Genomic DNA, 23,751 nt, shown 5'->3' with positions numbered 1-23,751 from the left:
TGAACATCAGAAAACACATCTGATATTCTGCCATAAAATGTTTTTCATTATTTATCATAATATTTCTTAAATATAAACCATTATTAGCATCTTCCAAGGCATTGGCATGAGTGCATAATAAACATTGGTGAGAAATGATTGTATTGTGGGAGGAAAGTGATCGTTGCAATCAAATCCGATGCGAGTTTCTGGCCTACGATATATATATATATATTATATATCTGCAGCAAATGAAATAAAGAACACACAATCACAAAGCAACTGACATACAAGTTTAGACACAACCACTCTTTCGATATCACTGAGTAGGTGTTTGAACATTTAAAGATCAACATTTCCAAAGCAGCAGGCTCAAAACCTTCAATGCTTCAAGGTTAGCTGATTAAAAGAAAACGTTTTTGAAAAACACATTCTTTAGCGGTGCTGTCATCATGGGACTAGTGACCTTAATACATTAAAAGAAAATCCAAGTATAGACACCAATCCCGGACTTTTTAACTGATCGCACACAGTAAAACTGCATTCACATGAAGAAAACTAGTCCTGCTGATCCAAACTAGAGTTGCTGTAGCAACCACTCAAGCAAAATCTGTCCAGACCTTTGTGCGACTTTCGAAGGAATTTGATAAAAAGGTGTTTCCTGTGTTGATGTCTGCCCTTTAAAACGGATTCTGGCAGAACTCACGAGTTGCTGCGATAAAAACAGACAAAGATTGAAATATGAATGTCGGTGTAAAGAAGCTACAAATTCAAAAGCAGGTCGCCTCAAACACATCTTTAGTAAAAAAAAAAATAAAAAAAATTGCAGCACCAAGCGTGTTTTGAGAGGTCACGGTGACTTTTCACCATCAAATTCTGATCTAGTCTTTCTTGAGTCGAAGTGAGAGTGCTAAATTTGAAGATAACAACCCCCCCCCCCCCCCCCCCCCCCCCCCCCCCCAAGGCTTCACAAGATACAAGGACAAAGGCTACAGGGACCCAGTAGAGCAGAAAAAAAGAACTGAGATGCCTAAAACATATTGTTGAACTGCATTAAGAGAAGTCAGCTGAGCTGCATGGAGGGAAAATAAAAAGAGCAGGTCTTCTCTCTTCATCCTTCACCTTCTAAACTGAAGTCTATGCTGCTGTTTTACACTACAACAACTGTCCTCTCCATTATTTCTCTCATAACCGGTTTATTTATGAGTGCTGTAAAGGGGTTTTGAAGTAACAACTTGGTTTGCCGCTGCAGCCGCCATCTGCTCAGCACGAGCAGCCAGACACGCTGACACAGTCCGCCCCACCTACTCTCTGAGGTCTCCTCCACGGAACGCGGAAGGCATGACCTCTGGCACAAAGACGACTTTAAGACATGAGGTGGGTGTAGGAATACCACAGTGACTGCAAAATGCCATCTGTGCACTGCGCAGATCGCGGCCTTCGCTTTAAACCAACGAGACACGTGCTGCCAACTGTAGGAGCACGTGACCGTCTCAGAGCAGGACAAGCGTATCAGGAAACCTTCATCGTCATCTTATCGCATCTCAAAGAGGATTCAGCAGCTGCCAAACCTGTTGTTTTTGTCAACTGTGATGCTCTCGCCACCAGGAACCAGCTCCTTGACCTCTGTCATCCCGTAGTTCTCCCTGGTGATCTAAGATGGAAAACATAACAGACAATGTCAATTTTGGAGCAGCTGATGGACAACATACCTGATTACACAAATAAAGATGCAACACAATGATGCTTCACTCTGAGTCACATCCCAAATATTCTATATTTATGTGTAACAATAGCCTGAAGCATTAACATGTGTCCACCCAAGTCCTAAAATTCAATTTAAAAAGAAGCCGATAAAGCAAAAAAAAGAAAATCGTATTATTCTATCTGTGAAACATGGTAGTGGTAGTATCATGGTTTAGCCTTCTAATTACCACCAAAAGCGGGCAGTTCATGGGAGGAAACCCGACAACATTCCGGAGTTAAAGCTGTTCTGCTTGGGTGAATGAGCTGATTTCTTCAGGCTGAACTACAGAACTGATCAACACTTTATCAAAAGAATATCTAAATTTCTTCAACAAATTACTGACCAAGTATAATATTTATGTCATATCTGTGTAAATGGGTAGTCTGAGTAAATTATGTGGCGTTTATTTTTATTGAATCTAAATGCAAAGCCCTCAGAGTGAACAAGTAACATATTTGAAATATTTGAATCTTTAGTACTGATGATAAATGGTGGTAAAGAACATAGGACTTGATAGATGTATTTAGAGTAACACCAGTCTCATTAAATCTATACAAATCAGGTGAAAAAATAATTAAAAGTTACACACAGCAAAGTTGAGAAGGAATGTTTCCTCCACGTCTCCTCCTTCATAGTCTAGAAGTTGCTGTAGACTCCTGCAGAAGATTAATAATGTGAAAAACCAAGTGATTAACGAAGACCATTAACAGATGTTCTTGGGGAAAGCCTGGATTTGGAACGCTAACTTCAGCTCCAGGGTGAGCTGTGCCTGAAAGCTGAATGGACCGAGCAGATCAGGAGCCCAGAAACAGTTGGATTAGAGGTGAAGGGCTGAGGTGTTAGCTACTAATAGGAAATGACTCAAAGGGAGTGTCGTGCCACTTTTCCTGCTGCATATTTACCAGCAAAACACAGGAAACGTTGAAAGCAGACAGACAGGCTGGCGCAGGAAAGCTAATTAGGGGAAGAGGACGCAGTATTATTGTTACATGCCCGGGGTCACAACACGACTGTAAAGCCCAAGAAACTAGAGTGTCTCTTGCCTATTTGATGTGGTCTGTGTGCTCCCCAAAGCAGCTCATTTTCAAACTGACTTACTTGAAATTTATCCAAACATATTCATTTACGTCTCTAAAGCTTAAGGCTCCGAAGCCACGTCTCTAACAGATAATCTCAAAATCAATAGTGAGCTGAGACAATTAGGCACTACAGAAAAACGGACGCTTTTCTGATTCAAATTCATTGAAGCAGCAGTCAGTTGCACTGCCTCTCTGAGAAGGAAAACAAACATTTACAAGGCCCCACCTTCGGAGCGCAAAGGTCCAACGGGTAATGTGATCCAAATAAACTCTCTAGCAGGTGTTGTGCCAGCGAACAGCTTAAGTACACATCTGTGTGAAGAAAAGAAGAGAAAAAGAAAAAAGTGTGCTTTACCTGGCCTCGGTGGGTGAGAGTTCTTTGAAGTCCTCCAGTGTTGGTAATACATCCAACAGCTTCTTGTAGAGAGCCAGAGGGAAGTGCAGGTCCACCACGGTGGAGTTATAGATGGCCAGACCGCAGATGATCCCGATCAGGTGAAACCAGTTCTGCTCCACAAAACACTACAAAAGCACACAGGAAATACTGTATGTGTGACCGTTGCCTTTATTGACACTTTTCAGTTGTTTAAGTTAAAAAGTCTTTTTCAAAAAAAAAAAAAAAGAAAGAAAAGACTCCCATATCCCACAGGCTTAAAACATACGAGCTGAAGATGTTCGAGTGCTACAAACTTACATTTGCACCATGATTCAAAGCTTTTCTAATACTAACCCACCAGAAAACCCAAAGAGAATTGAAATATATTAAGTCCAAAGCGCTAACAAAGCGGTCGTGCTCCGTTTCTGAGATGAGAATGTTAATGCTGAACGGGTACTAAAATATGGTTTGAATATTTACCGTCAGGCAATAAGCTAATGTGGGGCTGAGAGTATAAACGTACATGCAGACCAGATCAATGTGCGAAATGAGGAGCTCAACGATAAGAAAAAGGACGGCTTCAGGGGGAAGACATTTTAAGATTTTAAGAAAAATCCCACAAGCAGGTTTTATGAGGAACAAGTGGAAAAGCTGCTCGATTTCCAGCATCAGATGGATTCATCCTCTGAAGATCATAAATCGATTAGTTTTTGAGAAATTTTGATCTGAGCTAAAGTCATGGTTTGCTACGTTGCTACAGCCGTATTAGTGGCAACCAGGTGTGGAAAGCGTGCCCCCCCAAAAAAAAAATAAAGGGTGGACCACTATGTAGAGATGTTAAAGGGTTTTGCTTGTGATGCAGAAAAATACACAAGCACATTTTTTTGTCTGTGTGTTTTAAAATCTAGGTCTAAATAAATCTAACTTTTACACCAATCCATGTGAATTAAATGACTAAAGGTCGCAAAAAAGTTATCCGATTGCGTCATCATGTCTCTGTCTCACAGCGTGATCAGTGTAAATTTGTTTTAAGAAACTAACAACAGTCAAAGTTCTGGGACAGGTTTCCTCATGGAGGCATGGAGTGTTTTGTCAACCTGAATGTTCCCACTGACTTATAGTATCACTTTGCAATAACTAGAAAAACAAAAGCTCTTCCTGGAAATTTCTTCAGGTCAAATAGATGCCCGCACACACTCTGCGGATGCGCACGCATCTCAGAAAAATGGAAAATGAGAACATGTGAGAAAGTGTCTGACAAAGGGCCCCTTGATTTTCTGAAATACTGACTCAAGCCTCAAGAGAAAGAGAATAAGAAACGATTTTACACATGTGAAAAGGACAGCTTAAACTCGGCCTGAGACCAGAGAAAACTGTTTTTAAACTCATTCAGCAGCTTTCATTGTAACGCAGCAGAATAAAGACACTCATCTCCAAACTTGGAGGAAGGGTGCAAAATCTGCAGACACTGGCACAAGAGGAGGAAACCCGCTGACGTCATCTTGATCTTACAGGCCACTGCAGGATGCCGGGGTATGGGCCAGGGCATTTGGTGTCACGCATACAAAACAAGATATGAAGAAATCTTCTATTTTCTCTAAAAATCCATTCTCAAAGGGCTGTTTCTGCAATTAACCACAATAACAATGGAGATAAAGTTTACATTTAACTAACTTTTTTTTATCATTGCTGCTGCTGCTGTGACATAAAAATTTCCCCACTGTGGGACGAATAAAGGTATTTGTATTCGAAAGGAAGGGAAGTTCAAATGAACCGTCGCCTCCTCTCATTTGAAAGAGTTAATAAGGGATAATGCAACTTAAACAATCACTTATAATGGAAGCTGAAGCTGGGACACATGAAGAGGCTTCTTGAGCCCGAGTGACTCTACATCATGTTTCAAATTAAAGCTTAGATACAAAAATTGTATGAAACCTTACCAAAAATAATTAACAAATAATCTCCATGTCAACCAGGGAAAGCTGTATAAAAGTGAGATGGGCCTCATTTAACCACAAGTGAACCTTATGATTCACATTTTCTTTTGTTTATTCACACGTATCCCCACTTCAGTGCTGCCCCACAACTTACTTTGTCAGAGAACCACAGCAGGTTGGACTCTTTGTAATGACTGAACATCCCATAGACTGGATCCATCAGCTCCTTCAACAGCAGCAGGAAGAACTCTTTAGTTACTCCGCCTGCGTCTACGGCCTCCTCCCCGTCAAAGATCACCTAGAAGGAGGCGAAGCAGATATACGAGGGGTGGAAATAAGAAGGGAAGAAAGGAAACGGGCATTCCATTCAGACACTCAAAGTTACTTCACTTTACGCACCTTGAGCGGTTTCTTCAGGTCCACATCAGAGTATGTGGTGATCTCACGGAGCGTGTCACTCACTAAATGGTTCCTGCGGACATGCAGCACCAGGTATGGGTTCCTGGCGAGCTGCGGTTCCAGCGTGAGCAGCATAAAGACATTGTGTAGGTTTGCACCGCTTACTGCCATCTTGGTGACGTTGATGGGCAGAGGCAGGAAAATAAGAAGGCAGACATTAAATTAGAAGAACCACACAATAAAATTCGCACTTTTTTACACATTAAATGAAAACAATGCTCTGTCGCGGTCTTAAACCGTAAAACACGAACCTGCATTTGCAGTTCAGCATCTGTTTGCAGCATTGTTGTCTTGGCTTGGGCGTTCAGTATGAACGGATAGGCACATAGGTTCACTGGGGGAAAGTCATTCTGCGGGGGAAAATAATTACACTACACTTATTACACTATTAGGGTGAAAGACAGCCATCTAATCTGCTTAAAACTCAGAATTCAGTACCTGCGACGGGGATGATCCCATTTTCTAGAAATCACAATGAGAGAGAAAAAAAATGTACATGATCTAACTGGAAAATGGAAAAAAGCTAAAGAACATCATAAGGGTTGAAAAATGTTCTGATATCTAAGAGTTACTGCTTAAAAGGTCTGTAGTGGAGACACAAGCATTTGTGAATGAAAGACCCCACAAAGCTGTGCAGCTGCATGTATAAATTCAACAGCCAGTGTCAAATAAGACAGAAATGCATCATCGTACTCACAATCTCTGCTTTACTCAGAAACCATTTGAGGTAGTCTTCCTGGATGTCCACCAGGCTGGTGATGTCTGGGATATAAAAGCGGTTATAATCCACATGCTGGGCCTTTAAGTTTACCTGGTAACAAGACAAAAATGAAAAAACAAACATTTTCTCCTGACAGGCCTGAGAATCGGTGCAGTGCTGATGGTTTGTTCATAGCAGCAGCAGGGGACATTCATGGGTACCTTGTGGAGTTTCTCCAGCAGCCTGAGCGTGGCCAAAAAATAGTTCTCATAGAACACGGGTACGAGGAGCGTCTTGCCTCCCGTGAGCATGAACACAACAATGCTCTTGTACATGTCGACCATTCTGGTGAAGACACTGCCGTCCACAAAACACCACCAGTTATCTGCAGGGAGAGGAAACAGGATGGATATAACTCCTTTAAAGCAATACAATGTAACTTCTCAAAAAGCCCATTACGGAGCTCCCCCTACAGGCTGTTTCGAGAGCAACTCTAGTCAGGTCTCTTGCTTTGTCGGCCTCTCTCTTTCTCTTCCTTGCTTCATCAGTCAACGTCTTCTTCTGTTTCTTCGGTGCCTCCTCCATGATGATCGTACTGACAATGTTGCGCTAGCTTAGCCTTATTCCTGGGAGCGTGAGAGGGGTCTATTTGTTTTTGCGGTAGGTGTGCCAGAAAGCAAGTCGAAGTACTTCCGCTCAGCTCCCGGGCCGCTCCAGCAAAGTTACATAGCGCAGTTATTCCAACTCAGACCCCCGAAGGGCATAGGAGACAGGCCAATTGTAATATTAAAACTCATTCTAGCCGCACAATTTTTTTCAAGCTGTTATTTTAAGGTAGAAATGTTACATAGTATTGCTTTAACTAACGAAAACAAGTCCCAGGGGTGACTGGTCGCCAGAGTCAAAGTTTGATAAGGTGTGTATGATTTTTCTCACAGTGAAGCAGCTGTACATGCTGCCAACTGAGCGTCACCTCAGTGAGGAACGCATCTGATTTTCAGATGCAAAACGTACAAACCAGTCCGTCTGAGCTGTTTGGAGACATTATTTTCTTGTGTTGCATTTTGCGTCATCTGTGCCTGAGATACCCGACCAGACGCATGGACCTGGATGAGGACACTTGCATAAATGTTACGTGGTGTGACGCCGCACGGTCTCAATAAGTTCTGACCCATGAAAAGCAACTGTAGATGACTTGAGTGGAGTGAGGAAGAAGAGGGAGAAGAAGAAAAAGAGATTCTAGTGTGTGCATGCAAAAATGATACCCAATACTTTGCTGGGGTTTGCGTCTAGCCGGAGAATGGCCATTGCCAGGGGAATAGTGAGGCGGATGTAGTTCTTGGAGTCCAGCAGAGCTGGGTACTCGGATAAGATGAGGTAGATCCTCATGGCCTCGACATCAGGAGGCGAACGTGGCAGCTGAGGGATCAACAGACTCTCGAAACTCTTGGTTGCCTAAACAAGAGGGAGGACACAGAGATCAGAAGGTCTACACTTACGGTACACTTCGGAGAATGCAGGTCAAAGGAAAGAGTGTGACACAGAGATTGGTAAAAGTATGTTTGAAAGTAGAGAGAAATAATCAGTAAAGCAGAGAATTTATGGGATATTTTCAAAACAATCTGGGTCAGTCGGGGAGCAGGAGAAGATATGCATCAACGTTTTAGGAGGAGCTTTAGTGGTTTGGACTGTGGCTACAGTCTACCCTCTGATTACAATTTATATTAGGTTTTGGTTATAACATTTCCTAACCCAACATTACCGAGCCACAAGTAGAGGGTATGAGTCAGTCCTGCCTTTTTGGGGATCTGTGGCAGAACTTGATGTAGAGTCCTTTAAAAACCAGATTTTAGTACATGTCAAAGATGTATTCTTTTTTTTCTTTTTATTGCAAATGCTCCGTTAGTGTGAAATATTTCATCTTCATCTGCTGACTTCATTGTGGTGCTAAAACCCAAACGTAACTTTGTGGCTTTAAAGAACAAATCAGAAATCAGTTGCTACAATAATATTGGATTTGAATCCCCAAAGGACAATTTAGAGGTTCCTGATTTAAATACACAAGAAATCCATTTTGTAACTGGAATGAGCGACACATTTCCCATGAATTTATTCTCAAGTCCTTCAAACCGAGACCATTTATTTTTTTCTGAACAGCAACAACAAGCAACTAGAAGAAAAAGAGTAGTATTTGCGTGAAGATCCAATATTAACTCTACTCTTAGCTGTTTTCTGTTCTCTCTCGGCTTCGTTAAAGGCCAGATGATTCTGAAACTCTATTTGTTTGGGCTTATTTTTACAAACAAACCAAACCAACCACAAACGTCCTACATGCCGATAATAGGAATATTGATTAATGTAGCTTTAAATGCGCAATCAAATGCAAAACGCAAAAAAAAAACATGTCAATTAAGTTTTTGGGGTTTTTTTTAAGGAAAAAAACTTTTTCTCTTTGTTATTCATGCTTTAGGGTAGATCAGAATTAACAAACATCAACCTGTTCCAAAAGTCCAGAAAAGGCCGGTTTACTGAGAGTCTCAAACAGCGTTCTGACGGAGTTGAGATCAATTCCCGGGATCTTCGGGTTGGTTTTGAAGTGAGTATCATCACTGTGAAAACAAACAAAAACATGACTGATGCCTCTGTGATCACTAACAGGATAGAAATATGTTACACGGTTCAGAGTCAGTGGTACAGTCTGTGTGAAGGTGCACGTCGCTTTGGCTTAAACGAGAATCTACTCCAACAGGTCACGAGGCAGGTCAGCTGTGAGTCAAGTTCACCGAAAGGTGCCGTGGGTGGATGTGCTAATTCCCAATAAGACTTAAGCAGTGGTTGTTTATACACAGAGCCCGAAACGTCTTTAAGTCTATCCCTAAGCAGATATCCCTCTTCAGCTCGGGAGCCTGGGATCGTAAACACGAAGTGATTTACACTTCCAGAGCCTAAACCAAAGCCAACACAACCCTCAACACGACAGACAGATATAGTAAGCCTTCACATTCTTAAGAGCAAAGGTTTTATTTAGCCACAACACAAACACGCCAGATCCCCTGGAGACTGTTTGCCCAACACAAAAAAAAAAAAAACACAGACGCAGATAGCACACTCAACAAGCAACAAACCAGAAAAAAAGAGAGCACTGAATCATAGGAGCTCTTTAAACGTAAAGATCGTTTGAGCAGTTCAGGGTCACAAATGTGACACGAAAGCAATGAAAAAGGCTGCGTTTGCTGTGATGGCATGCGTTTTTAAAAAAAAAAAAAAAAGGGGGGGGGGGGCTCTTCAGCACATCCTACTGCTCTCACTCTCCAACAGAAAAGAACACAGTCTAAAATAAAATTCACCATACGAGGCTCTGACAAGTTTCTGTCAGTATGGGGACCTTTAATCTCATATTTCGATGGACTTGATACATTACCAAAGTAACTTGCCTTAATCAATAACTGTATTTGGTAGTTTTGGTACAGCTACACTTCTACTATACTGGAATAGCCAACTACACACAACCTAGGCTATAGCCAGACATGGCTTCAGGTTCTATCTTAGTTTTATTTTTATTTATTTTTTTTTAATCACCATTACTTGTGATTTAACAATGTGATTTCTATTGTCTTTTTTTTTTTTCCTTCTTTCATAACATTTGTAATAATTTTACTATTCAGGTCCAGTCAGGGTGTGTTGAGGGTGGGGGGTGGGGGGAGGTGTTATCTGTTGTGTGAGTCTTACCATGTATTTTTACACTGTCACTTTCAATAAAAACAAGTTAAAAAAGAAAAAAAAAAGAAATGAACACAGTCTGCAGATGATTTTTTTTCACGTACAAGTCGGTCTGCAGAACACAGGAAATAACACAGAAAAATACCCGTTACAATCTCCTCTACGCCAAGTGATGCCTTCAAATGGCCTTAAAGCGATAGTTCGGAGTAGATTCACCCTGGGGTCATTTGAACCGTGACATCCAGCCAAGTAGCCCACCCGAAGTTTTTTCATCTTGGCTGAACATCAGCTGAGTTACTGAGTTATCCCGAATAGCTTAGTACAAGCGCTAATGGAACCTGGCAGTATCTCCAAAATTACCACACTAAAATCACATGCCATGACACCAAACTTCTACAGTAGTACAAATATGGTCTGTACTCACAAAACGATGCAATTTGGAAGTTTGAAAATAGTCCAGGAGTTTATTATTATCAACACAAGCCTGATAGCTTCTCTGCAGCTAAAGCTGCGTCAACGTCACTTCCTTGATCTGGGAGCTTCAAAGTAAGATGAGGGTTGATCTACTACTGTAGACAACAAAGTATATGCTATATTCTACATGATTTTTTTTATGAATTTTTATGTTGTAGAGTTGTGAATTTATTTTATCAATGGAGAAATTGAGCAGCCTTGCTTTGTTGTCTACAGTAGTAGATCAACCCTCATCTTACTTTGAAGCTCCCAGATCAAGGAAGTGACGTCGACGCAGCTTTAGCAGCAGAGAAGCTATTAGGCTTGTGTTGATAATAATAAACTCCTGGACTATGTACAAACTTCCAAATGCATCGTTTTGTGAGTACAGACCATATTTGTACTACTTTAGAAGTTTGGTGTCATGGCATGTGATTTTAGTGTGGTAATTTTGGAGATACTGCCAGGTTCCATTAGCGCTTGTACTAAGCTATTCTGGATAACTCAGTAACTCGGCTGATGTTCGGCCAATATCGGAAAAACTTCGGGTGGGCTACTTGGCTGGATGTCACGGTTCAAATGACCCCAGGGTGAATCTACTCCGAACTATCACTTTAATATTTCAAAACATTTTCGCGCAAAAAAAACCCTAGAAAAATATAACGTTGTGACCGAGACCCTTAAACCACAGACGATTTGGGCTGTTTTTCCTTGAAATAAAAACACAAAGAGCTGAATAGCTTGCCCCTTGTCTACAGTTTAAACAGAAGGAAATGGCAGAGTGAAAATACACAGAAAATGTAGTTTACATGTAGTTATGCAATAATTCAAAACAGGTGATCCTTGGGGGTGAGAATCCATGCAGTGGTATTTACTTTATGATAAATACAGATAAAATATTAGGGGTACACTGTCGAATAAATTTAAACTAACTGCGGCAAACTTGAACTGTTTTTGGCACATTTCTAATTTCCATTACAGATTTACGGTTTATCGTTTCTCTTAGCAAGAGCTGTCCATTTATGTCCGTTTACGTTGTTCTCATACAATTAACTGACGTAGCAACTAATGATTCATTCTAATTTGCATTATTACAAAATATCTTGAACACGCAGCAACACTGTTTTGAACACATTTGATCAATCAAATGAATTCTTCAGTCCCCTTTGAAGCAAATCTTCAGAGAATATAAAGAGAAGGTGAATGAAGCCACTCTGCAATCGCCCTCCAGTCTGTGGGCGGCCATTTGAAACCCGTAATCATATTTACTTGTTACTGACTTTGTTATGAGAGGTGTTTAATCAATTGGAGCAAGAGAGGTTTTGCAGACAGCACTGCCAGAAGCTGCACTGCACTTTAAGGCACTTCCTTGCTGGTCTAATGTTTCAGATCCCTTGGCTAAGTCCATCTTTAATCTCTCAGCTTTTATATACAGTCTGTGGATCTATGGAGAAACCCCATCCACACCCTAAATGATTCCTAGTGGGTTTTAAGAGAGTGTAGGGTATTAATGACTGTATATGTCTTGATCCCCATAACCAATTCCCAGGACCTGATAAGTATCTGCTGATGGGTCGGCCCTAAAGAGCCATGACCTACACACAGGTGTGGAAAAAAAGGAAAATCTGAACTCACACAGATCTCGCTTATCGGACAGATACCATCTTTCCCAGGCCAGACGATCGTGCATGTTTTGCTGAATAAGCTCATGTATGTCGTCATAAAGTATGTGATACGCAGAGTTAAAGGACCTCTTGAGGTCAGCGATCGATCCGTTCACAGGCGTCACGTAAACATACAAACATGTGCCGTAAAACAATTATTCTTGACGCGCTAAGGGCAGTTTTCTTTCCTTTTTTGATTGCACGTGTATGATGAAACTGCACAGATTCAAAACCTACTAATCACACAAGACTGCTTCTTGTTTAAGCTGCAACATCATTTTATGTGCTGCAGGACCAGGAGACTTTTAATGCAGCACTGCCACCTTAATATCATCCGAAGAGCACACACACACACACACACACACTTCCTGAACATGCTTTCTGCAGAACCAGAAGGTTTACGGACTGACCTCTAAATGTGTGCTGACTTTTCTGCATATGCTATGCTTGTGTGAATACTTTTTCCATCCTCATAATGAAGCCCTTTATATAAAAACTAACATATTGTTAAAAAATAAATAAATAAATCAAACAAAGACCTTCAATATCCTTTCAACACAGAAGACATGTATTCATCTTCAGTGCTGTTCCTGCAGCATGGTTATATGCACACGGTCCATTGTGGTTACTAAAATCTTAATTTTCAATTATAATCTTTATTCCATTAGTTAATTTTTTATTTTATTTTTAAAAAGTCCCATTTAAAGTCCTAAAAAAAGGCTAAATATACTTTAATGGCATATGATGCTGTTTTAGAGATTCTTTAAATAATTTGATTTAAAAACACTTTACTGTTGTTGATGGTCAAGTTTAAGTTCCTTGCTTCAAAGGGCTACTTTTCACCGCTGTATGTAATCATTTGTCAAATGTAAGCATTTATACATTTAACAACTTTCCCAACAGCTTTTCCTTCCAGATGAAGTTTGTGTACCTTTGGTCCAGGAAGCTGGCATTCCAACAAGCCGTTGAGGAGAGATGAATTATGATGTCACTGCGAACGAAACAAAAGATTTCAGTCAACAAAAAGTACACGGACACTATTACAGTCTAATCAATCAACCAAAAATTAACTTTCAGGTAAAAATGTAATCATATATACTATAACCAAACAGATTTGATATATTGGAACGACCCACTTACTTAGAGACACTCGAGTCTGTGCTGTACATCAGTTTTAACCTCCACGAATTTAGCCTGTCATGATTGATCGGGGAAAGGCTTTTACTGACATTGATCTCTCTGAAGTCTTCTGGGGTGGCAGAACTCTGCAGAGATGAAGGCAAACATAGCATCACAAACTCAAGCACACAAGACTGTTTACACTGGCTCTTCAGCTGTGTGTGGCACAGTTCACTCTGGGTTGCGTCTACCTCCTCAAAGAAGATTAAATTAGTAAACTAAATATCTAAATATTTTTTCCAGGGTGTGTGGCCGAGGCTGCGTGCTTAAGTGTCTTTATCACTTGTCTGAAACTTGTCTTTTAAAAAAAAAAAAAAAAAAAAAGCTCCACATACAGCACAGTTGCTACACACGAAGGGGTAAAAAGCTTAGACATTAATGCCACCCTGTGGTGAAACTCGGAATCCGATTAACACGGGTTTAACTGTTTGCTGGTGCTAAAATTGACAGAATTTTGAATGTGAATCTTCAGAATTAAGCAGCATTTAACCATAATTTTAAAAGAAAAAGAAAAAAAGTGCTAATGGTCTGGCTGGACATGAGGGAAAATAACGTGTGTGTGTTCATAGATGTGCTTTGGTAAATCATAAACTAAATCTGTATCGTAGGCTTCTTCATTTTTGCAGACAATTCATTTTCTCTGCTATATGACCACTTTCTCTTCCTGTTTCAACATGAGTAAATGTACAACGTGAAGGCAATCAAATTCCAAATAAAAAGGACTAAAACCACAGATGACTGCTGAGAAAATGGGGCAATTTGATAAATCTGCTTGATAAATCTTTCTCCGATGAGAGAAAAAAAACCCTCCTAAAGTGTAAAGACAGATTTGAGATATGCTGATGCGAAACAAGCTTCAGTGTGACGTCGCCTACCTGCTCGTTCGTGTACAGTAAGAAGCTGTGGTCTCCTCCGCAGGTGATTTTGACCACTTTATATTGCTTTGATTCTGACACAGAAAGAAAGAGGCTTTAAGGTTTGACAACAGTGAATCAAAGTGTTTATTGTAATCAAGAGTAGCTTCATGTCTGGCGTTGTTTAAGCTAAATGTGTATGAAATTAGTACAGAAGTTTGACACGTAGTAATAAAGTATGAAGACTAATAAACTATACAATGAACAAACAATGACTGAAAATTGAATTTATTTACAATCGTCTTTTTTTTTTAAGAAATAAGAGATTCTGTGACCCCCGATGACATTGTGAGCAAACATTAAGTGCTCCTCAAAGTCATGGAACAACTGTTGATCCAGGATGCCAGATCATAACATCTCGCTGAACAGCTGTTCCGATGTCAAGGATTCTCTGAAGGACTTCGAGTTTCCTCAAAGCATCCACAATCCCTTGTGCTCGTCAAAGAGAGTCTTTGGTCACAATAATATAACAATAAATATCAATAAAGAATTTGTCATTCCTTTGTTTTCACTGTATTTGTTGCCACGGTAACGTTCTGAGCGTCCAGTGTGGGTTTTCCAAATGCAAGAAAGGAGTCTTACCTAGCTTAGGAAGGACGCAACTTGGAAGGACCCATCCTGCCAAGGAAGCATCCTAATGTCACATTACAAGCTAATTTCTGGTAAATCCAATGCAAGACGCTGCTGTGTAAATGAGGACTACCTTGTTTGTGTTGTAACCACGCGTAAAGGCAACCTTCTTTTACCACAGCTTGTTTTGCCAACAGTCTGGACAGCGTTACTTATAAATCACCCACATCAGAATGTCAAAGTCACAGCAAAGCAAAGGAGCCTGGTGGGCCTCTCACACAACATTTCATTATTGCTTGAGCACAACTGAGCATCCATTTCCGTGAGTTATCATCAGTCTGCTATGCTATTCTGAAGACTTTCTAAGCTTGCTCTACATTACAAAGAGGATTTATAAATGATCACTCATAAAAAGACGTCAAGTAACAGCCAGATACGTCCCAAGATGCCATTTCGCATCAAGTACAGACTGATCAACAAACCCTCTGCTCACCTCTTCTCTGAAGATTTCCTGTCAGGAAACTGGTCTTGACAGGAAACGGGCTTCTGGAATCCCCCAGTATTCCTGTGCCCAGCTGGCCGTGGCTGTTGCACCCAAACGCATACACCATGCCGGAGGATGGCGCGAATGCCAACGTGTGGTGCCTGTCAAAAGGAAAAGCACGTTTTAATACGCAGAGGTACGCAAACAAACTCACAGAGTTACTTTTTTTTAAGTATTTTTGCTCTTCAGGTCAAGAGAACAGTTGATGAGTGAGCTGAAAATGCAGCAAAGGGTCCCTGCTGGAATCGACAACATCTAAACATTTAAGCCAACATTTAGGCCAACTGAACCTTTTAAAGAGTTTATTTCTTTTCTTTATACATATATAATATTTTGTGCTTATCAAGCTGTGTATAAACGGTGTGTCTTGGTTCTACACCACTCGGAGAAAGATGCTCGAACACGAAACAGTATTGTGACCAAAGATACCCGGGGACAATATTTGGATAGTGTCAGAATATTAGAATCACTCGCTGTGAATTCTGCTATTGCACATGTGTACGAGTCAGCCAACAGAAATGCAGCAGGAAATGACTAGTAATCGTGGTCCTAATACCACTGAAGAAAAAAAAGGAAGAAAAAAAAAAAGATGTGAAAGATGATGCAAGATGATGCAAGATGATGCAAGATGATGCAAGATGTGAAAATCAAAATATTTTTTCAGCAGAGTTGTGTCATGTCAGCTGCCTTGTTGGCATCTTGTGTCCTCCAGCTGTTACTGCGACCTTTTTAGGGACAATGTACCATGAAAAAAAAAATAAAAATAGCCAATTCATAAGTCTGTGGTCGTTGTCAGGATGCAAATCAGAGTGGACGAAATGCTGGAAACACATCACCATCGTGAACAAAGTTGAACTAACGCAGAACGTGTCAACCTGTTGAGTTGCTACAGATTTCGCACTTGCTTTGGTTTTTAGAACAGACGGTACCTGCCACAGGCGATCTGGGACACCTCCGTACCCATGACCTCCAGCACTCGTCTTGGTAAAAGTTCGTTATTGGTGGAGCCGTGACCCAGCTGGCCCCACGAGCCATCGCCAAATGTAAACAAACCTCCATCCTGCCACAGAGGAAATATAGCATTGAAATGTTTTGTTGTAATTACAATTACAGGCTCTTCAGGCGGCTGATCAGCATTAAGAAGAGTTCAGCAGAGTAATAGGAATAAGACCTATTCTTATTCCTATACAATTGCGATTGTCTACTTAACTGAACTACAATTGCTGGAACCAGACTGGACTATTCAGCATATTGATGCTTGCCATTAGAGCATAAGTGAACCTCTCCCTGGAGAGAGTTGAGTAATGTTCGCACCTTTGTGAGGGCTGCTGTATGTTCATCTCCACAGCTGATGTAAACAACTTTCTGAGATCTCAAAAATTTGATGTGGCACGGCACTGCCCGATCTGAGGATGGAAACATCAGTCAAGCCGGGTCACAATGTTGTACAGCAGTTCGAAGAGTTTAAACAAACGAGTGGAACGCTAGATCTTCTGCATTTGAAGTACCATAAGCGTCAAAGTGGTAACTGAGCTAAAAGGTTTACTCATCAACAGATAATACTTTAATTCAAGTTAGACATGAACAGCAGAAAAGAAAACCAAAGAGGGTTTTAAATTAAAATAAAACCACCACCTATGAGATAAAAAAAAAAAAAAAAAACATTCAAAAGTGCTCTGTGTCGTGGGATGATGTGAGACACTGTTAAACTATAGGACCGCTGTTAAATAATCACACATCTCTTCCTTCCATTTGTATACATCTTAAACAAAAGTGCAAAAATACAATTACAACAAACACTGCTCTTTCCCCTTAATCTTCTTAATTGACAGAGTGCACCTTATTTCTAACCTGCTGATTATTACCTTGCTTATCATTAAGACCCAGCTGTCCAGCTCTGTTTTTGCCCCAGCCAAATACAGCTCCGGACAGCGAGAGTGCAAAACTGTGGTCTCCTCCTGCAGTTATCTGCGCTAAAGGAATTCCTGCCAGAGACTTCAGAGGTTGAGGGTACAGCTTGCTGGTCTCTCCTTTGCCCAGACCGAGCTGGCCACTGGTGTTCTGGCCCCACGTGAACAGCTGGCCATCTGAGAGAGAACACACACACACAGATGTTATTCATCTAAGCATCCAAACACATATCCATCCTTTGCATGACACTTAAACTTTTTTTTTTTATATATATATATATATATATATATATATATATATAAGCTTGTGGCTTAAACAACCCTGACTTATCTTTATTTTTTCCCCCTCAACAGGACGCGCTCCAATATTTAATAAGCTTACTTCTGATAAAAAGCATGTGGTCCCACATTTCCACACAGTCAGTCTGCACCGCAGGCTCTCTGTTGAAAATGTTTATGCCTCAAGTCCAAACAGGAGTGACCCTGATGATGCTGGTTGACACTTGTTTGTCACAAACTCATCCTCAGGGATGAGAGTGCGGTCGCATTATTCACCACTCATCTGCATGTTTCAAGGACCAAGAGACCAAATTCATTTTGGCACGCGGCCTTCATCGGGGTGATTCACCCTGAGTTTTTCTTTCATATTTCACCTGAAACTTAAACCAGTGCTTATACTGTCCAACTATGGAAAAAAAAATCCTACAAGAGGGAAATAAAGTACAGTGTTTTTTTTAACTGAATTGGAAGAGGCTATCTGGTGCTGTCCGCTGCAGTTGGATGTGGACACGGTTGGAATGTGCAGTGTATGGATGTAACATTCATGGTGAGAGCAGTGCTGCAGTGTCGTGTAGAGACTGTGTCTTTCACACCTCTAGAAAGTGCGATGCAGTGCTGATTCCCGCACATTATTTGGGAGACGCTGTGGTCACACAATCTTTTAACCAACCTAGAAAAAAGAAAAATATTCATCAGAACGACAAAACAAAAAAAATCATAACATGCATAACATTTCACATTCAAGTTACCCATGCACCAAAAGGCCGGGATTAACTACAGCAAATTACAAAATGTTGGAGGAGGCATGTCTACCACTACGTTGCATCATCTTTTCTTTTAAAATCATGTCTCTAACCAAGTGGCCTTCCTGGAACCGCATAAGTTTGCCCTGTTGAAACACACCTTTTTTGCAACAACCACAAGTGTAAGTGTTTCTGTCCTGTTGGGCTGAAAGCTTAATTTCCTTAATGATGCCCTACACATTCACCTTGGGATTCGAATGACCGCCTCTACAGTCCCCAGGCCGAGCTGTCCCCCTTCACCAGCTCCCCACGCAAACACTTGACCCTGCTCATTCACCGCCATCGAATGGGCCCGACCACACGACACCACTGTTATCTTCTGAGTATCCAGAGCCCCCACCAACTCTGTGAACAGAAGAGAAGCCTGCTCAGACTGTAGCAGAGGTAGAAGGGAAACGATGAACATGCCTGTCCTTTAACATTTTCAAATCTAACATTTTGTTTATCAGATCCAACCTTTTGTTCTTCAGCTATACAGCTACAAAGTCCAAATGGTTAGTCATTGTTATTTTCTGACTTGTTTAAATAGAGAGCATTCCTACTGTTCACCCATGTAAGGAATTAAGAAAGTGCCAGATCAGACCTAAAAATGACTAAAAAGAAACAGGCATCATTTACAAGTAACGGCGCCAAAAGACCCAAGTAAAAAGGAATGTAAAACGCATACAGGAGAAAAGATGCTTTCAATGTTTTCATCTGCACTATGAAATGAAGCAGAAAACACAAGTGAACAGGAGGTGGGGAGGGGATGATCAGAAACTTGAAGTTGGTACTCTTTGTTTCCTGTGTGGATTCTTGCAGCATTATGGTGGTTTAACAAAGACGCTTCACTGAGCTGGTGAGCTTAGAACAGAGGATCTTTCTAACAGTCGACATGTTTGCAGGCTTGAAAAAAAATACATAGGGAAATATAAGGGTCCTCCCACTGTCCAAAAACATGCAAATTAGGTTAATTGGTGTCTCTAAAATTGTCCTGAGGAGGAGTGAGTGTGAGCTAGTGTGTGGTTGTTTCTCTCGTTTGTCTCTATGTGGCCCTGTGATGGACTGGCGACCTGTCCAGGGTGTACCCCGCCTCTCGCCCCAATGACAGCTGAGATAGAATCCAGCCCCTCCGCGACCCGACCGACAGATGAAGCAGGTATAGAAAATGGATGGATGGATGGAAATATAAGGAAAATGTGTATATTTTAGGTGGAAAAAAATGCAATAAGTTTGATATGATCATGGTAGCTTTTTTTGTATCAAAATTCAAGTGGCTACATATCTTTGTATTGCAGACCTCCTGTTATCCAGGTTGTCCAGTGCATGTAAAAACACAACAGCAACTAAAACTTGCTGGGACCCGCAAAAGGGTTTTTCACTGTACGTTTTGTACTACTCTCTACACTCTGGCCGCCACTGCAAATCCAGCTCTGAGACTTAGTTTATCAAATCACTCAGGGTTTGTGAGATTTCATGTTAAAAATGACACCGAAGTAACAAAGGAACTACCTGAACAGGTAAATAATGTCACTTGGTTTACATTGGAACCAAGGTTTCAATAGAGACTCTGGATAGAGCTCAAAGGTCTGAGATTCGTTGCTGATAACAGACCCATTATCCCAGGCACATTGGACCTGAGGCTCAAACAACGGAGTAATAAAGTTATCACAGCAATATGTTCTCCTACCAATAAAAGAAGGGAATGTCGAAGGTTTTTAGAAGATTAAGTAGAACTATGCAGGACTAGAACAAACTAGATCATTTCAGATAACTGCAATTAGGAGACAGATGACAGAGTGATAAAATGAAATGCTAATTTAGATAAGTGGTATAATTAGAAACCATAATCAATTCAACGATGTGTAGAATAATATCAGCGCTATATCAGCAACTGAGGGAGAGAACAAGAAGAAAACTGGGAGAAATGGGCTAAGGTAAGAGAAAGAGCTTGCACCTTTATGTGGCATGTATGTTACAGTAATACAATGGTCATGTGGAGAAAAGCCAGTCCAAATCGTTCCCATTTTGTGATGATTTTTATTATATCAGAAAGGAAAACATAAAATAAAGTGTTTAAACAAAACAAAAAAAAAAAAGGTGAATTCAAGCCTGTGAAATGCTTTTTTTTTTTTTTTTTATTAAGCTACCAGCTCAATCACTACCAACAGGGTCAGACCACATAAATAAATCCTGTCAGGTTCACCCTGACTGACTTTCCAAAAACACCTAAGCGGGGCTTAGGGAAAGTGCAATCGGTAAGGGTGAACCAGATATCTCTGAACCTGTTGTTTGTGCTCAAAGCTTACCTGGGCAACTCTCAGCTTTGTCATGGCCCAGCTGTCCACAGCTGTTAGAGCCACATGTGTACACGCTACCATCCTGCAGGAGGAAGAGTGTGTGCTGCCCTCCACAGGCGATCTCTTTCAGTCCTCTGCCACTGAACAAATGACAGCTCCTCGGCTCAAACACAGGGTTCCTCTCCAAACCAATACCCAGCTGCCCATCCCTGGCATTCCCCCAGCACAGCATGGTGGTGAAGGAAGAGGAAATGAGCACCAGTATCAAGAGGCGGAGAGAGTGAAGGCCAGATGGAGGAAGACAATAATGCTCAAGCCTGAGAACAGCCCCGCTTTCTCCTCTTCATGTAAATGCCAACCCTGAAAGACACAAAAGCAGCAGGACTACATTATCACCTTCATTTGGAACGTGGTATGATTGCGCTGCTCCACTTGGAATTCCGGACAATGATTTAATGATGAAAAAGGCACTGGGTATAGAATGATGTAAGCAAAATGACAAGAGGAACAGGCAGTGTGTTTAAATAAACCCTGGCAGTGTAATCCTGGCTTAAGCAGCTCCAAGCAGTCCCGCCCGAGTGTCCATCCACTCATAGTACACGCATGTTAGAATAAACAAACATGACGCATAACATCTCAAAGCAAAAACCATACTATATAGTCCATATTACATTGCTAAATGAAAAAAACCATTGAGATCTTGCAGACCACTGCTAATAACTTTTAACAATGCTAATTATGCACCAATATAGATTCAGGTGTCGGTTAAACATGTAGGCCTACACTCGACTAAAAGCGTGTCTATCACAGATATTACAAAATCACCTGTTTTGCAAATGTTTGAACTTTTTTTTTTTTTCAATTCTCAAGTGTAAAAAAACAAAAACAAAGAGAAATGTCAGATTCCATCTCTGTTGTAAAGCACGTGTTGATATTTTGGTAGCTATGACATGTCCCAGCAGAGGCCATGGGTGAACAAGATGATGTCATTTAAAGGGCAGTCATTTTACTCTATCAAATGGTGGGAAACAAGGTGGGAGTAAGGCTTCTCTGTCGCTTTCACCAAACTGATTTCATACAGATGAATAGACATGAAGATTTAAGGGATGAGAAGCTGCTCAGTGCATCAATAAGGACTTTAAAAAAATAATAATAAATAAATGCCAGCTAAAACCTATTAAAAACTGCAGTACTTTTGAAAAAATAATAATAATAATAATTCCAGTAGGATGCTTTTGGTTTTTACAGAACTAATTACATGATTAATTAATTAATCAACAGACAAAAAAAAAAAACATTTAAAATGCTGAGTTTTAACCTCATCATCAGTTGGTCAGACCAAACATTCAGTTAAAAATGTCAGCTTCAGCCCTGAAAATCATTACTGTCAATGAATTATAAATCTTTTCGAGATCAAAAATAATTACTCAAGAGGATAGCCAAAGTACTGATTCATCTCTGAAATATCCTGCGTTGCAGCCGATATCGACATGTTTTGTTTATGCTGACATTTTTTTTTTTAAATGGATCAGGTGACCAGCGTCGATTAGTAGTATCAGTATTACGGGTACAGTAACTTCCAGTTCCTCCAAAGAGACTAAATACTGTAAGACTTGTCCGTGATTTTGAGTCGGTAGGAGTCTGGTTTGTTTACATTATCGTTCTCTTTCCGTTCAGCTAGTAGCTAAGTTTAGCCCAGACCGCTCCAGCCTTCCCCACATTAGAAGGACAACAATGTTGCATTAGCCTGGTGATCCGTGTTGTGTAGATATTACGGACACAGTCCTCAGCTGTACCTAAATATCCCCACTGACATTTGCAGCGTCAGTTAAGTTAACTAACCTGAAAAGACGCCTTGATGACCAACGAAAGCTATCCCAGTTTATAGCTAACTAACCATGGCAGGCTAAAGCAACGCTGACTGGGAGTTTTATCACCCACAGAAACCAGCTGGTGACCTGTTGTCAGCAGTGCCAGTATAAGTCTCGTGAAAAAATAATAATAAGCTGCGGCGGGTTCATGCAAAGTTAAAAACTGTGTACGCACCTTGACAAACGCATCCTGAAATTAAACGCTGGGTTTCGGTTTAGCGGCTCAGAAAACAAACGAGGAAGTATCAGAGCTGGTTACGTCACCAAACCCTGCAAGCAAGAATGATGCGATTGGCTAACTGAACAGGAAGTGCAGGTGTAGCAATCAATTCTGTGGCCCGTCACATTCTGTGACCTAGATACTGTAGCTGCATTGCTCTCACAAAAGTCGTATAATTATGTCTTAGTTATTAGCATCATTGGTATTAGCAGAAATATTGCTGGTGTTAAGACACGGTCACACCTTTTGATAGCTGCTGTTGGCTAGAAATTGTGACACTGTAATGTTTATTAAAGAAACTTACCATTTTTATAGCACTGGAGTGTTAAGTACTACACAAACAGCTCACATCCGGCTCATAATTTGGTCATAAAATAGCTTTTGGGTGTCACCGAAATTCAACAAATTACACTCAGTAAAACAAAGTTGTGACACAAAGTATTCAACATAATATTTGGATGCAACTATGAAAATAAATAGCAAGTTGCAATGCATCAAGACAATAATAGGCCGTAAGGTGAACCCCGTTTTCGTTTAGGCTCGCTCCGTGCTCTCCGAACTACATGCCCGTTCGCTGATAAAAATGACAAAGTTATTTTGCACATATAAAAAAAGTTTCGCGTCACAGAATCCTGTACTTTTTTTAAACCGAGACGTTTTCTGAAGAAATATTTTCCGCAGGGCTGAATGACGATTTTGACGTCACAAGACACCACGTGACCGCGCTGGACCAATCACGTTGCCGATTTACGACAACAAACTGGAAAAATGACAACCTGCCAGGTGCTGTCAAATCTAACCTACAGAAAGGAATCTCGCAAAATATCATTTTAAAGTGAACATAAAATAATAATTATCAACGATAATGCTCATTCATGTATTTCTGAATTGAGCCAAATAAATTCGAAATAGTGCTTTATTTACAGCACGAAGCACAATTATGCAAGTGACCTTTCATGTTGTCATTTTGATCAATTAATGGAATTCCAATAATTATTGATAACCATCCACGTGTTTGTAACGTGGGCTAAATTGATTCCAAACAGTGCTTTATTTGTAGTACAAACA

General features: G+C 40.6%; 1 protein-coding gene across 2 annotated transcripts in view; it reads right to left on the bottom strand.

The window, feature by feature from the left end:
- Window positions 1-22,723, bottom strand: part of herc3 (HECT and RLD domain containing E3 ubiquitin protein ligase 3) — a 28,843-nt gene extending 6,120 nt beyond the window's left edge. Inside the window, exons 1-23 of one of the 2 annotated variants that reach the window (XM_075463115.1) lie at window positions 22,639-22,723; window positions 20,602-20,952; window positions 18,499-18,658; window positions 18,104-18,180; window positions 17,187-17,408; window positions 16,636-16,727; window positions 16,251-16,381; window positions 15,271-15,422; window positions 14,790-14,825; window positions 14,169-14,242; window positions 13,255-13,379; window positions 13,046-13,105; window positions 8,775-8,886; window positions 7,543-7,732; window positions 6,499-6,662; window positions 6,275-6,388; window positions 6,016-6,039; window positions 5,829-5,927; window positions 5,518-5,688; window positions 5,273-5,416; window positions 3,161-3,327; window positions 2,316-2,382; window positions 1,551-1,633 (exon numbers count right to left, since the gene is read on the bottom strand). In XM_075463115.1, coding sequence (XP_075319230.1) covers window positions 1,551-1,633; window positions 2,316-2,382; window positions 3,161-3,327; window positions 5,273-5,416; window positions 5,518-5,688; window positions 5,829-5,927; window positions 6,016-6,039; window positions 6,275-6,388; window positions 6,499-6,662; window positions 7,543-7,732; window positions 8,775-8,886; window positions 13,046-13,105; window positions 13,255-13,379; window positions 14,169-14,242; window positions 14,790-14,825; window positions 15,271-15,422; window positions 16,251-16,381; window positions 16,636-16,727; window positions 17,187-17,408; window positions 18,104-18,180; window positions 18,499-18,658; window positions 20,602-20,824 — 2,687 coding nt within the window. In that variant the 5' untranslated portion in view covers window positions 20,825-20,952; window positions 22,639-22,723. The remainder of the gene's footprint in view (window positions 1-1,550; window positions 1,634-2,315; window positions 2,383-3,160; window positions 3,328-5,272; window positions 5,417-5,517; window positions 5,689-5,828; window positions 5,928-6,015; window positions 6,040-6,274; window positions 6,389-6,498; window positions 6,663-7,542; window positions 7,733-8,774; window positions 8,887-13,045; window positions 13,106-13,254; window positions 13,380-14,168; window positions 14,243-14,789; window positions 14,826-15,270; window positions 15,423-16,250; window positions 16,382-16,635; window positions 16,728-17,186; window positions 17,409-18,103; window positions 18,181-18,498; window positions 18,659-20,601; window positions 20,953-22,638) is intronic. The other variant, XM_075463116.1, reaches the window with a different exon arrangement.
- Window positions 22,724-23,751: the final 1,028 nt, after the last annotated feature.

This window comes from Odontesthes bonariensis, chromosome 4 (assembly GCF_027942865.1).
Source record: "Odontesthes bonariensis isolate fOdoBon6 chromosome 4, fOdoBon6.hap1, whole genome shotgun sequence".
NCBI classification, from domain to species: domain Eukaryota; kingdom Metazoa; phylum Chordata; class Actinopteri; order Atheriniformes; family Atherinopsidae; genus Odontesthes; species Odontesthes bonariensis.
This window is presented reverse-complemented; position numbering and strand designations above follow the sequence as displayed.